The 13,627-nt window shown below is 34.9% G+C and overlaps 1 protein-coding gene across 4 annotated transcripts in view; it reads left to right on the plus strand.

Annotated features, from left to right (window-relative positions):
* SPOPL (speckle type BTB/POZ protein like) overlaps positions 1–12,836 on the plus strand; it is a 43,566-nt gene extending 30,730 nt beyond the window's left edge. Inside the window, exons 6-12 of one of the 4 annotated variants that reach the window (XR_005882994.1) lie at positions 1,811–1,988; positions 2,070–2,125; positions 4,229–4,351; positions 7,362–7,504; positions 7,594–7,647; positions 11,362–11,665; positions 11,816–12,836. Coding sequence is in view for 3 of the 4 variants with exons in the window: in XM_040971519.1 (XP_040827453.1) it covers positions 1,811–1,988; positions 2,070–2,125; positions 4,229–4,351; positions 7,362–7,504; positions 7,594–7,647; positions 11,362–11,506 (699 nt within the window). In the remaining variant the exon portion in view is untranslated. Of the gene's footprint in view, positions 1–1,810; positions 1,989–2,069; positions 2,126–4,228; positions 4,352–7,361; positions 7,505–7,593; positions 7,648–11,361 lie in introns of all 4 variants that reach the window. The other 3 variants (XM_040971519.1, XM_040971521.1, XM_040971520.1) reach the window with 3 other exon arrangements.
* Positions 12,837–13,627: the final 791 nt, after the last annotated feature.

Here is a 13,627-nt window from a genome sequence, read left to right on the forward strand (position 1 = left end):
GTAATTTTCTTAGTCATAGTTATCAAGAAAACAATATTCAAAACTTGCTGCATCTCAGTTTTAATTAGGTCACTAAATTCTGCTATATAAATAGATCCTTGAGTACCCTTTGCAGTTTAAACTGTTCTGTTTTTTATTTAAAATTTGTGGTTGTTGTGATAATACTAAATACTCAGCTAAGGATTAATGAACCTGCTTTTCCTTGATTTGAAATTTTAGAAATTATTGATTTAAAAGCTTAATAAGATGGAAGAATCCTTATGAGGGGGCAGTTATTTCTTGTATGTTATCTTGTCTCTCATACTTAGAAAGTATCTCACAAGATTGTTGTGAGACAGTTTCTCTGGTATCATTGGGTTAAGAAAATACTAGTAATTTTAGAAAATATCAAAAAGAATTGTGAAGGTTGATGTTTAGCCTAGCAATTAAAATTCCCATATCTCACATCAAAGTACCTGCTTGATTCCTGGTGCCATCTCATGACTCCAATTTCCTTCCTCTGGTTGCTGACCCTGGAGGCAGCAAAAATGGCTTAAATTATTGGTTTCCTATCAGCCACATGCGAGGCATGGGGTGTGTTCCCAACTGTGACTTTGGTCATGGCCTAGGCATTCCAGGGATAAATTTGTCTCTCCTCTCTCTCTCCCCACCTTCTCTCATTCTCTCTTTCTGTCAAATTATTATTTAAACAAGTGGTATTTAGTGTAAATCATTGTATAAGAGAAGAAATGTGGAGGTTTAGGTTAATCTTAGATAAGCTTGGTCTCACTTTGAGATCTCATTGGGACAAGATGAATGCATCAGTTATTTTCTGTGACACATGATTTGAAGAGGTGAAGTTTAAGAAGCTGATTTATAACTATGTCTTCTGAAGCAAGGTTTTTCTAGCTTTTCTTTGGAAATGTTCACTCATGTATGTGAAATACACGATTGTCTATTTGGGTGATGACTTTATTAAGAGATCTTTTAATCTTTGTATTAGCATTTACATAAAAGCAACATTTTGTTTTCAGTCAGTTTTACTATACTTCAATACTGTGGAAATGACACTTTGAAAACTTCCCTTTGGGCCTTTGGGCCAGCTGTCAAGATGCACCTTGATTACCCATGTGACATACTGGAGTTTCTCAATTCAATTCCAGATCTGCTTACATTGTTTGCTCCTACTCTGGCAGCTAAAGGATGTTGGCTCAATTATTTGGCCGACCCATGTGGAAGACTTGAACTGAGTCACAGCTTTCAGCCTTCTCCTGGCCTAAGAGCCATGCTGCAGACATTTGGGGAGTAAGCTAACACATGGAAACTCTGCATTGCCCATTCTGCATGTGTGTGTATGTGTATGGGCACAGGCATGTCTATATACTTTTCAAATGAATAAAAATAAATGAATATAAAAATTTTAAGATTTCCCATTTGTGTATAATTTTATAATGTCTTATGCTATAAAAGTCATTATTAAGCTTATATTATAAATTCTGTGTATTGTGAAATTTATTCTGCCAGTTCACAGAAATAACTTCTTGTTGAATATGACACATTTTGGTTTTTCTGTTAAGAAGTTGTTTTTGTAATGACTTTAATAAACATTTCATCTAGTCAATAAGCCATTTATTTTCCTAAAATGTCAGTGTAAAAAGATCTGATTTGTTTCTGTTTATTCTGTATCTTTTGTAAATCCCTAAGTTTAATTCCCTGACATTATGTTTTTTGGTTAGGAATACTTTGAATTATCCAAATGATTTTTAAAAAAACACCTAGTTATAGATTTAATTACTGATTTGTGAAGATTTTTTTTTTGTCTCTCTTTTAGGTGAGTGTGGTCCAAGATTCAGTAAACATATCAGGACATACTAATACAAACACGTTAAGGGTGCCTGAATGTCGACTGGCAGAAGATTTAGGTAATCTCTGGGAAAACACAAGATTTACGGATTGCAGTTTTTTTGTGAGAGGACAAGAATTTAAAGCTCATAAATCAGTACTTGCAGGTACTTTTTTCTTTTGGCTATTCCTCTCTGTATTTTTACACAGGTTTGCGCATTAGGTAATGCTGTTCTGTCTTGTTACAGCTCGATCCCCAGTTTTTAATGCAATGTTTGAACATGAAATGGAAGAAAGCAAAAAGGTAAACATAGCTTAAGTGCTAATATTTAATTTTTACAAATGTAAAATAGTGGATTATGTATTTTAACAGTACATTGAGTTTCTGCTACCCACACGGGAACCCTGGGTTGAGTTCCTGACCCCTAATTCATCTTCCAGGCAACTCCAGCTATCATAGGCATTTGGGAAGTGAACTAGCAGATAAGAGCTCTCTGTGTGTCTCTGCCTTTCAAAGCAAAAGGTGAAAATAGGAAATAGTTTGCAAGTTCTTAGGTTAAATTAGAAATTTTTTTAAGCAAATTCAATGAGGCAAAATGTGTTTTAAAAGATATAGCTCAATGTAGTGAAAATTCCCTATACCAGCTATTCCAGTGTTCATCTGTTGTATAAATAAATGGATTCTTTTTCTCTAGAAGGTTAGTTATGCAACTGTCCTTTTGGTCTATTGCTACTAGACAGGTTCTGTGATTAAAATGTATGTGGATTCTTCAGAAATTGTGGGAAAATGGAATGTAAGCATGTTTATTTTGGCACAAACAACTTTTTAAATGCTTTGCTTTTTCAGAATACACATTTTCCATGAATTTTTTTTAAGACCCTCATATATTCCCCCTTTCCGTACTTCATGCATTGGTTTAGGAATTCATTTTATAGTAATAAGAATGTCTACATTCTTGTCATTGCCAAATAAGGAGCTATTCTAAGATTTAGCAAGCAGGATTAAAATATATCAGCATTAGTATGCTATTAACTAAGGAAAACATTACCAATTTGGCTTGCTTCATTTTGTTTTCTGTTTTTTCACATGTCATTTAAAACTGTGGTTGTAATGGATATCAGAAAGTGATTCTTTGATGGTTGCATAATTGTCTTACTTGACAATTCCAAAATTTATTTTTGGCCCACATTATTCTTTTTGCAGAACTAGAAGCTGAAGTAAAATAACATGAATTTCCTCTGATAGATGATCTAGGGAGAGACTATCGTCAACCATCTGGTTGTTTCCAAGTGGAGAGACATTTGTGATGTCACAAGCTATTTGCAACAGTATGCCAGAAAAGTTTAATACTGTTGATTTCAAGAGGGAAACAGGATACAAAGATGCAGATGTTAAAAGCAGTTAGTCCTCTCTGGACTTGAGTATCCTCTCAAGTAAGCAAAGAAATGTTAGCTGATATCATGCACGATATTTTACAAAATGTAGAAACCTAAAAGAGTGAACTGTATTACCCCAATTACCTGGCCTACTTTTGCTTTATTCTGGTACCAGAACTATCAGATCTCAGTATTCCTGAGACCTATGAATTTGACAAAATATTAATAGTCACCAATCCTAAGGTAGGAATCATAATCTGAACACTAGTAAGTTTTATTTAGCTTACTGGTTGTTCGTTTATTCCTTCTGCATAAAAAAGTGAAGCTTTTCTTCCCACAATATTTTTCTTGTCTTTGAGAAAATATCAGGATATGGACTCTTCAACTCATTTTAGTCCTTAACCTCTTAAATGATATATGCTTGTCTTATTAGTGTATTCACTTCACTTTTCTTGAATAGCTTACTGAAAGCTACTCACTTTAGTTTGAAACCACTCATTTAGTTTAGGAATATATGTGATGGTTATTGTGGTAACTGGAGGAAGGCGGAGTTTGTTTCCAACCCAACCCTGAATGGAGTGTGGAATTCTTGGGGGTCCATCCCTCAGGCTGTAAAACCACTGTTTCCCCAGTGAAGGCCACAAGCCTATATCTCCCCACCAGATTAGGGCCAATGTGACCCCTTTTTCTGTCTCCGCAACAAGGGGAGTTTAAAAGTCCCCTGCACATCTCTTCCTTGCTTTTCTTCCCTGTAGCTCTCTCCCTCCTATCTGTCTTCCTGCTGCATGGGGAAGGGAAACCCATGACAGTGGTTCGCTGGAATAAAGGCCATCAAAATTCTTGATTATATATTCAGCTGAGTTATTCATTCTTTGGTGGGCAGTGAATCTAACAATAGGTATATTGGATGTGAGCTTGAATTGTAAAATACTTTGGTGTGGATTTGAGATTCTTAAGACTATAAAAAGATGTATCATTGGCTCATTTGTTTATATGTTATTTCACTTTTATGTATTGTTTTCAATGTCAGAATCGAGTGGAAATAAGTGATGTAGATCCTGAGGTTTTTAAAGAAATGATGAGATTTGTTTACACGGGGAAAGCACCAAATCTTGATAAAATGGCTGATAACTTGTTGGCAGCGGCAGACAAAGTAAGTTATGAGGTCTTACAGAGCCGAAAAATATCTTTAAGCTTGATATATACATAAGGCTATCATCAAATACAATTCAAAATAACTTAAAATATTGTAGTAACTTATTCAATTGGTAGTTGCCTTCAGCATTTTATGAAATAGCCTGTGGTAAGATAATATGCAAATAACACTGTTTGCAAAATCGGTAAGATGTAAAAGTATCTTGAACCAGGGACAGTTCTGTTTTTTTTTCAAGCAATTGAGCTGATAAACAGTAGTTTTGAGTATATGTTTATTCTTTTTTATAAGAACATATAATAACAATTATTGCAGTTTTAAGGTATTCTTAGTCTTAATATATAGTACATGCAGGACCCATGTTTGTAAAAATTGCAAAAACACTTTATATAATTATCTGTATTCATAGAATCAGTTGTTACTGTCTCAGCACAGAAAGAGGAAAAACAGTGTTAAGTTTCATAATAATTTTTTGTGGGTAGGGAAACTACTAAAAAATTAGAAATTCTCAGTCTGTGGTTCTCAGTCCTGAAAGTATGTCTTATTAATTAAAGCATTTATTTGTGTACAGTTTGAAGAATGTTATCATTGGATGAAACTGGGCCACCTGTCTACTGAAATCCTATTATGTCTGAACATGTGTCTCCATCTAAATAAAGACTTTAAAATTCTTTTTAGTAATTAAATATATTGATATAAATCTGACAAAAAAATCTTTAAGAGTTAGGCACCAAGAATTATAAAATAATGCCACAAAAGATATAAATAATGCAAAAGGCCTCATAAACCTAAAAATGTAAAACTTCTAGAAGAAAACATAGGTAAAAGTCCTGTGATCTTGGATTGGGCAAAAAATTTCTTAATTGAGACACCAAAACCATATTCCATGAAGTAAATACATAATAAAAGATTTTATTTAACATTCTAATTGCTTTTAAGATATAAATAGAGAAATAAATCTTGTTCATGGACTGAAAATCTCAGTATTATTGAAGTATCAGTTCTCTTTTGAAGTGAGTGCAATTATTGTGTGTAGTCTAAAGAGTTCATTAGGAATAAACATGTGCCCTTTCAAAATACTAGTGGGATTTTTAAATTTAAATTCACAATCTGTTTAAAATTTTTTGTGCAAATGCAAGAGTCTAGAATGATCAGAAGTATTCATAAAGCAAGATTAAAATAGAACACTAACATTGCCTAGCATCAGTGCTTAATCTAGCTTTAGTAATTATTACATCATGGTGTTGGTATTGGTGTTAAAGCAGGAATACATTCATATAATCACATACAAAAATCTTATTTTTGACAAAAGTACAAAGCAAAATAACTAGAGAAAGAGTGTTTTCAATCAGCAATATTAGAACAATTGAATACCCCTAGGCCTCAAAAATGAGCTTTGGTATATATTCACATTGAAAAATAATGCAAAAGGGCTCATAAACCTAAAAATGTAAAACTTCTAGAAGAAAACATAGGTAAAAGTCCTGTGATCTTGGATTGGGCAAAAAAATTCTTAATTGAGACACCAAAACCATATTCCATGAAGTAAATACATAATAAAAGATTTTATTTAACATTCTAATTGCTTTTAAGACATGGGAGAATAAAGGGAATTAGCTACATCCTGGGCAGGAGTATCTGCACTGCATGTGTTGACTGAGTAGCTGTTACCCAAGACATATATGACTTTTGTATTCAAGTTATATAAGGAATTCTCCAAAATTCAGTTTTAAGAAAACAATTTTATTTCTAAAAGTAGACTAAGAATTTAAGTACATACTTTCTGCAGTAATACCTGTAAAGTATATTAAAAGATGATTAAAATCAGTAATTGCTTGGGAAATATTTAGAACCATCATGAGATACTTGCACATATCTGCCTTAATGGATAAAATTAAAAGATCATACTGGGTATAATCAAGGATGTAGAAGAATTAGGACTGTTAGGCATTACTGATGGGAATGCAAAGTAATTTCCGACTACTTTGGAAACTTGGTAGTTTCTTAAAAAGTTAAACATAATGGCGTATTATCTAGTAAGTATTCTTTCTTAATCCAGGAAAGCAGAAAACAGTTGTCCTTCTATATGGATGCCTGGGATGTGAGTGCTGGCTGACTGTGCCGTTTTCTGTAACAACTAGGAACTGGAAGCAACCTAAATGCTAATCAAAAGTTTAATGAATGAATAGATTATGGAATACTATCCATTAAAAGTTTAATGAATAAATAAATTGTGGGATACTATCCAGAAAAAGAAAGGAAATAAATGTCACATGGAAATCTTAATGTCAAGTGGAAAAGCCAAACAAATACGAGTACTTGTTGTATGATTCTATTTTATAAGAATTCCAGAAAGTGCAGACAAATGCAGAGTGAGAGAAAACATGAAGGGTTTTCCCCAGGGTGGGGAGAGAGGGAAGGGAAGCATTGCAGAGGTAGAGGAGCAGCCTTTGGCAAATGATGGGTATGCTCCCTGTGTTGGAGTGAGGATGGTTTAGTGGCTCATAAACTTATCAGATTGTAAAATTTAAGTATGCACCTATAATTATTTTTCAATTACATTCAATGAAACTGCCTAGCATGTTATATAACATAATATATGTACACACTAACAACTGTAAGATTTTTAGTGATTATAAGATTTCTTTACATTAAATGCATTCTTGGGGTTATGTATTAAGAGGATATAAGGGCGGTGCACTCTAATTTTTGCAATAATAAAGAAAAGAAATGTTAAGAGTTTTGAATATAAGGTAGCTTTTTAGTCAAAGTCTTAGCTTTTAAAAATACACTATATTCTTCACTGGTACAAGTTGAAGTTTTCGTAGTAAAATTATTTTCTTTCTTCTGGATATATTCACATTGAGTTAAAACTTGTTGTGATTTGTTTTTTAAAATAACCTTAGTCCTAGGTATAATCTGCTCTAGTTTTGTTTTCTTACAAATGTGATATATTTGAAAACTTATTATTGGAATTAATGCCTAATGATTCTATTTTCCTTTTGGGTAGTATGCACTGGAACGGCTGAAGGTCATGTGCGAAGAAGCATTGTGTAGTAACCTCACTGTAGAAAATGTTGCTGATACCCTTGTCCTTGCAGATTTGCACAGTGCAGAACAGCTGAAAGCACAAGCCATAGACTTTATTAATAGGTAAGCTGTGCTTGTATTTCAGTGGGCTTGACACCTTCAACATTGTTTTCACTAGACTTTTTTTAAGTGTGTTTAAATCTTCAATGCAGGTGCAGTGTACTTCGACAACTTGGGTGTAAAGATGGGAAAAACTGGAACAGCAAGTAAGATGACATCAGTTTCTGATCTGCATAAATGAAATTGTTTGCATAGCCTTTTGTTCATCTACCATAAGTATGAATCCAGATGTTAGTTTAATGAAGCATACTAGCAATTATTTTTAAAAAGCAATTTGACTGCTTAGTGGATTCCTGAGGCTATGCTCCCTGTAGATCAGCACCGAATTGCAGTTAGGATAGACACTTTTAATTTCTTTAGCGCAGGTAGCCAAGTGTCACTGCTAACGGTCCAGCTTCTGCCCCTTCAGAAAGCCTTTCTAAAAATGTCAGAAATTATTAATCCTATGGAGACTGTATCCTCCAGATTTTTGTAGAAAGTCTTTATATTTGCTAACTCACTGCTTCTCAGGTTAGCCAAATGTTTGTATAATGTGCTGCACTAAGCTAACTGCCTAATGTTCCAACCATGGCAGCCAGTTGATTTTTCCTTTTTCCTAGAACCTGTAGGGGATTGGATAGTTGTTATATTCCCCTATGCTTAATTTTCCTGAATATGAACTATTAGAATTTACTATTGCTTAAGTTTCTTCCTTCTCATTTTTAGATTCACTTTTTTGTTCTTTGTGATTTTTTGAAATCAAAAAGGAAAAGAGCTGTTAGGTTGAGTATTTTGTATCAGCCTTTGGTCAGTTTTGCCTGTGAGCCTTTAAGTTTCATTTCCTCAAGCTATTGAAAGTTGTTATATGAAAGCAAAACAAAAGGACAGTGATAAGGAAAATAAAATGATATTTCCTATTGCTTTCATTTGATTACATGTATATGAAGTTGGCTAACTAATTCCCATTAGCTTCCATTTTCTCAAAGTGAAAACAATGACTACTTTCAAATCCTTAGGTGTTTCTTATATTGGTCAGTGTATGATAATATAAAACCATAAATGGCATATATTCCTAAAAATATAATCCTTTTGACTTTAAAACATGCCATATTAGCAATGAATATGGAGTCTAGGACCTTTGTACTTTTTCACTTTGTCTTAAAGATTGATTTATTTGGAAAGACAGGGTCACGCCCCAAATGACTGCAGTGGCGGGGACTGGTTCAGGCTGTAGCCAGGAGCCCAGACCTTCATTGTGGTCTCCAAAGTGAGTGGCGGGGACGAGCACTGAGGCCATCTTGCACTGCTTCCCCGGGCACATCAGCAGGGAGCTGGATTGGAAGTGGAACAGCCAGGACTCAGAGTGGTGCTTACAGTGGGATGCTGCTGCCATGTTTTGCCACAACGTTGGCCCCAGTACATTTTGACTTTGAAGCCCAGTTATTCTGTAAAAACATATATTACATAACTTCACTAATTTATAAACAACATAGCTTATTTTAGATACTCTGGAGAAGCTGTAATACAAAGTTTCTATAGATATTTAATGAATAAATGCAAATATCTATTAAGAAAGAACTGTTTTCTAAACATCTAGCTGAAATACATAATGACACTGATAATTCAATATTTGGCATTTGAATAGTTGTTTTATTAATATCAGCTACTGTTTAGTTCAGATAACAAACATTCACCCAGTATCCTTAGTCTGTGCTCTTGACAAGTTTATCTGGTGGGGTTAGATACATGATTATGTCTTTTCATTGTAATCTGGTAAGTAATGTGTTAGGGGAGATGATGTACTGGTAACTGAATAACCCTGGCGATTTAGGAATGGGTCTCTGGAAATAACTGAGCGGAGTGTGGAAACGGGAATAGGGGCTAGAAGAACTAAAAATGAATCAGACATTATAGACAAGAAGAAGAGCACGAACTAAGTGTGAAGCAATAGTTGATTATTCATTTGGCAGATATTGCACATTTTATTATCCAGTATGTTCATGCCTCACTGTGTTCAGTGTGAGAATATAATGGTGATTGTTACAGATTTTTTTCCTTGCCTTCATGGAGTTTTGCATTGGTAATAGATTAATAATAAAATAATAAAGAAGTTTGCAATAAAATGTGATTTTCATGCATGGCAACATGCTCACTAGAACACATAACAAAAGTATTTTATTTCATCCAAGAGTCAGAGAAGGCCTTTTCAAGGGATTATCATAAGAATAAAGGCTTGATGTATTGGTTGGAGTCACTCTGGTGGGAGAAGAAGGAAAGTGTGTCCTAGGAAGAGGTAGTGAGATGTGCAACATTTTGGTGATTAAAGAGAGCAACATAAAAGGAGAACCGGTGATGAAAAGGGCAGTCAGGAGAATAAGCTGGGGGTTGCAGGGAGAGCTCAGACCCTGGAAAGCCATCTAAAACAACAGGACTTTTAGGTATTTTTAAATTTTTAAATGGCATCTAGTAAAGGATTTTCACCTAGAGTATAGCATGATCAGATTTACATTTTTAGCATTCTGTACCTCATAGGTGCAGTGGAAAACAGACTGTGAGGAGTTTTAAGTGCTGATAGTTGAGGAACAAAGTTAAATACAGGAATAACAGTTGTACAGCTATTACTTAATTCAGGTAAGAAATGAAGAGTGAATTAAACCTGATTGATGAATGAGACTGGAGGGAAGTAAAAGTATGTAAGAAGTAGTTTTGAAGGGAGAGTCTATAACAAACATTTGGGTATTTAGATAGTGGGTAGTACAGGGAACAGAGAGGAGGAAAGGATTGGTTACTAGGTTTGTTGCATGTGCAGTTGATTTTGTTATTTTTTTATTCTGGCTCAGTTGTTTTGAGGAATTTATTAATGTACTAGATTTTCAGGTCATGCAAGATGCTTGGTAATTGCTGCAACACAGTTCTCTTGATAATGTGATGTGAATGCAAGAGATCAGATGCAGTGTAGTTCATAGAATTATCACATAATGAAACCTTTGTCTTCCCTCCCTTCTCTGTCTCTCTCTCACTGATTCCTCAGTGACAGTGTACTGTCTCCAAGCACTGTATGATCCCAGCATCACATGCTAGGGCAGTAGGGGGTAGGAAGTTAGAGGAAGTTGGAAACTAATTATAAGGAGGCAGATAACTAAAAACATAGATGTACATTGTGGAACACAGTACAGGAGAGGACATGACATGCCCATGTTTTTATAATTGAGATAGCTTTGTAGGAGCTGAGTTTGAGAAGAGCAAGACCTGAAGAACAAGAGCTGATGTAATCCTTTACCAGGAACTCCAGATCTCGTCAGGATTGAAGTAGGGCTTTGGAGATTGATTCAAAAGAATAGAGTCTAGGATGACTGCCACGTTTCTGACACAAGTCACTATGTAATGGTGGAAGCTTTCTTTGTTTGATTGGTTATAAGGGAGGAAGAAGTTGGGATACATGGATAGGGATAATGGGCCCTCATCTGACAGTCCTAAATTTATGGGTCTTGAGGCACAATCAAATAAAAAGAGAAAGTAATTAGAAACGATCCTTCGGGAGAGGCCACATCATCATTGAATACAATCAAGATTATGAAGAATGGATGAAGTAGAAGGAATAATAGTTGTTAAGGAAGAGGAAAAGGGCAGAGTTGGGAAGAAGCAAACCTTCCTGTAACAGTGAGGGAAAGCAAGGAGCCCTGGAAGAGCTGGTGCATGTGGTACCTTACAACGTACAGAACAATTTAGGAATTCTTTTTGCCACAGAAAATATCAGTGAGAGAAGTAAGATGATGTTTTAATAAATTAAAATGACTTGAATATTTGAAATCCATTAAGTAGGAAAAATAGTGACTTTCAGAAGTATTTTTGATTAAACAGCTCTTAATTCTGTTTTACAGCCAAGCAACTGACATAATGGAAACATCAGGGTGGAAGTCCATGATTCAGTCGCACCCACACCTGGTAGCAGAAGCCTTCCGAGCACTCGCCTCTGCACAGTGTCCACAATTTGGCATTCCTCGCAAACGGCTAAAACAGTCATGAAATCTTCATGAACAGTAAAAAAAAAACCAAACAAACATGGAATTGACCTTTACTCCTCCAGGTCCAGAAGGATGCGAGTACACAAACCATAAGCAAGAGTTGTATCTGTTTTCTAGTCCTCAGAAAGAAAGTGTGAAAAGCATATTGCTTGCATTTCAGGTGGATAATTTATGGTTTATTCTTCAGCTTTAAATTAGACTGATTAATTCACTTCAAGGCCTTAAATTATCTTCAGTGACTTCTCTTCATAAAATACATTGTTGTTTTTATTTTGTTTTGTTTTTTATTGTGCCTTGTCATTTTGACCAGGCTATGCAGGATTGCACTAGCTCCATAATGCAGTAATGCTGATAACTGAAGATACTAAGTCTCAAAAGGATCTTCCATTATCTTGAGAAAAAAAAAGAAGTTTGAGGTTTTTTCCTATGCTGTCTCAAAGTTTAAATGTAGGTTCTCCTTAAGAGCACTTCTATTGGAGATGACCGGTTACGTCTCCATTCTAAGCTCTAGAAATGTAGAAGAACCTGCTTACCTTCAAGGTGAGTTATGGCAATACACTGCTCCAATTCTCATCCACCTTTCATTTCAGGGGGGCAAATAGGCAATGAGTTGGTCCAGACTTTTAGTAAAATTTGTGGTGTTTGTCTGTATGCTAACTATTCAACAAAATGTGGCTTTATCCAAAGTTACAATGATTGAGAACTGATTGCGCCTAAGATTTCAATAAGTAAACATGTTTTCCACAGTTTTTTTTCATTTACAGTAACTTGCATTTATATGAAGAATTCTGTATATGTTAAAAGGATGACCAAATGTAAATTTAATGAGTGGGCCAATTAAGAAAGATATATGCACTTTTAACGTGTAACTTTTGTATGCTGAATGGTACACATTTTTTCCTGCTTTTGAGGGAATTAATAAGGTATAATTAATTTTGTCTTAACTTTTGGAATACTTTTTTAAGACAGATGGAAGCAACTGGGGTGTTTGTGATAATATATAAGAAGGGTCTCCTTGATTGTAGTTAAATTGGTTTGGATTTCAGATATTCATTACCGAATTTATTCCTGTTGTGTTTTTTTTTTTACACTTCTGAAAAGGCACCTGAACAATAAACAAATTCTGAACAGTATACTCTCCTTCAAACAGTGAGCTGATACTGTGTTCCTGTGCAAGTGCATGCAGAGCAGAAAGCTGTCAGGCTGTTTCACATTACACTATGAAACTTTTTTTCTCTGTTTTCTCCTTTGTGTTTCAGTTACTGTACTAACATTGTGGATGGTGTTGAAATTCTGCATAATGTGAACAGGATAAACTATTTATAAACTGCTTTTCATGGGCCAGTTCTTTATTGTAAATGGACTTTAGCTTTAACCACACATCCATGTTCAGTGTTTGTTAGCTGTGTTCCTCCAGAACGTCTATTTGGTGCATTGTCCTGGAGAAACAGGGGCAGTCAGTGTCGGGACGCTGCGTCCGACCTGCTGGAGCAGCAGCAGAGGGCTTCTTAGGCAGCATTCGCGTTTGAACACAAGGGGCAGGTATGTCCTTGCAGAAATCACTTTGTCCTCCAGACTAGAATGGAATCTGTTTATTTAGATTTTGAAGTCAGGGCAAAGGGAATAAAATGAAGCAAATAGATGTTATTTTTGCTGTTTCTTTACTAAATGTTATCTAAAAGAAGCAAAACATACATTGATCAAACACTGTCAAAGTAAACATTTGTTCTCCACAACAAACAGGAGTTCAAAAGATCGTATTTTCGAAAACTTTAGCTTCTTTTTGTGATATTTGAGTCTTCAATGTAGTAACTTAAATTGGGATTTGGACATACCTCTTAGGATAAGAGGAAGATTCTTAATCTGGTAATGGGCGTCATCATCAGTAAGAATGTTGTGGAGAGTAGAAATTCACTTCCTTTATTCTACCATAAGATGGAGTCTATTAAATTTACATGTGGAATTTTAAATTTTACATGTGTGCACACATACATGTACAAAAGTGTACACACATACACATATATACTAAGATTTTAGCAGGGTCTTAAAAGAAAACAAATATTCTCTCTAAACAATTATATCATCATCTATCAAAAAAGTCTTGGTGTGTCCGTTATATATG

The sequence above is a fragment of the Ochotona curzoniae genome, unplaced genomic scaffold (assembly GCF_017591425.1).
Source record: "Ochotona curzoniae isolate NIBS_2020 unplaced genomic scaffold, NIBS_Ocur_1.0 contig_2210, whole genome shotgun sequence".
In the NCBI taxonomy this organism is placed as follows: domain Eukaryota; kingdom Metazoa; phylum Chordata; class Mammalia; order Lagomorpha; family Ochotonidae; genus Ochotona; species Ochotona curzoniae.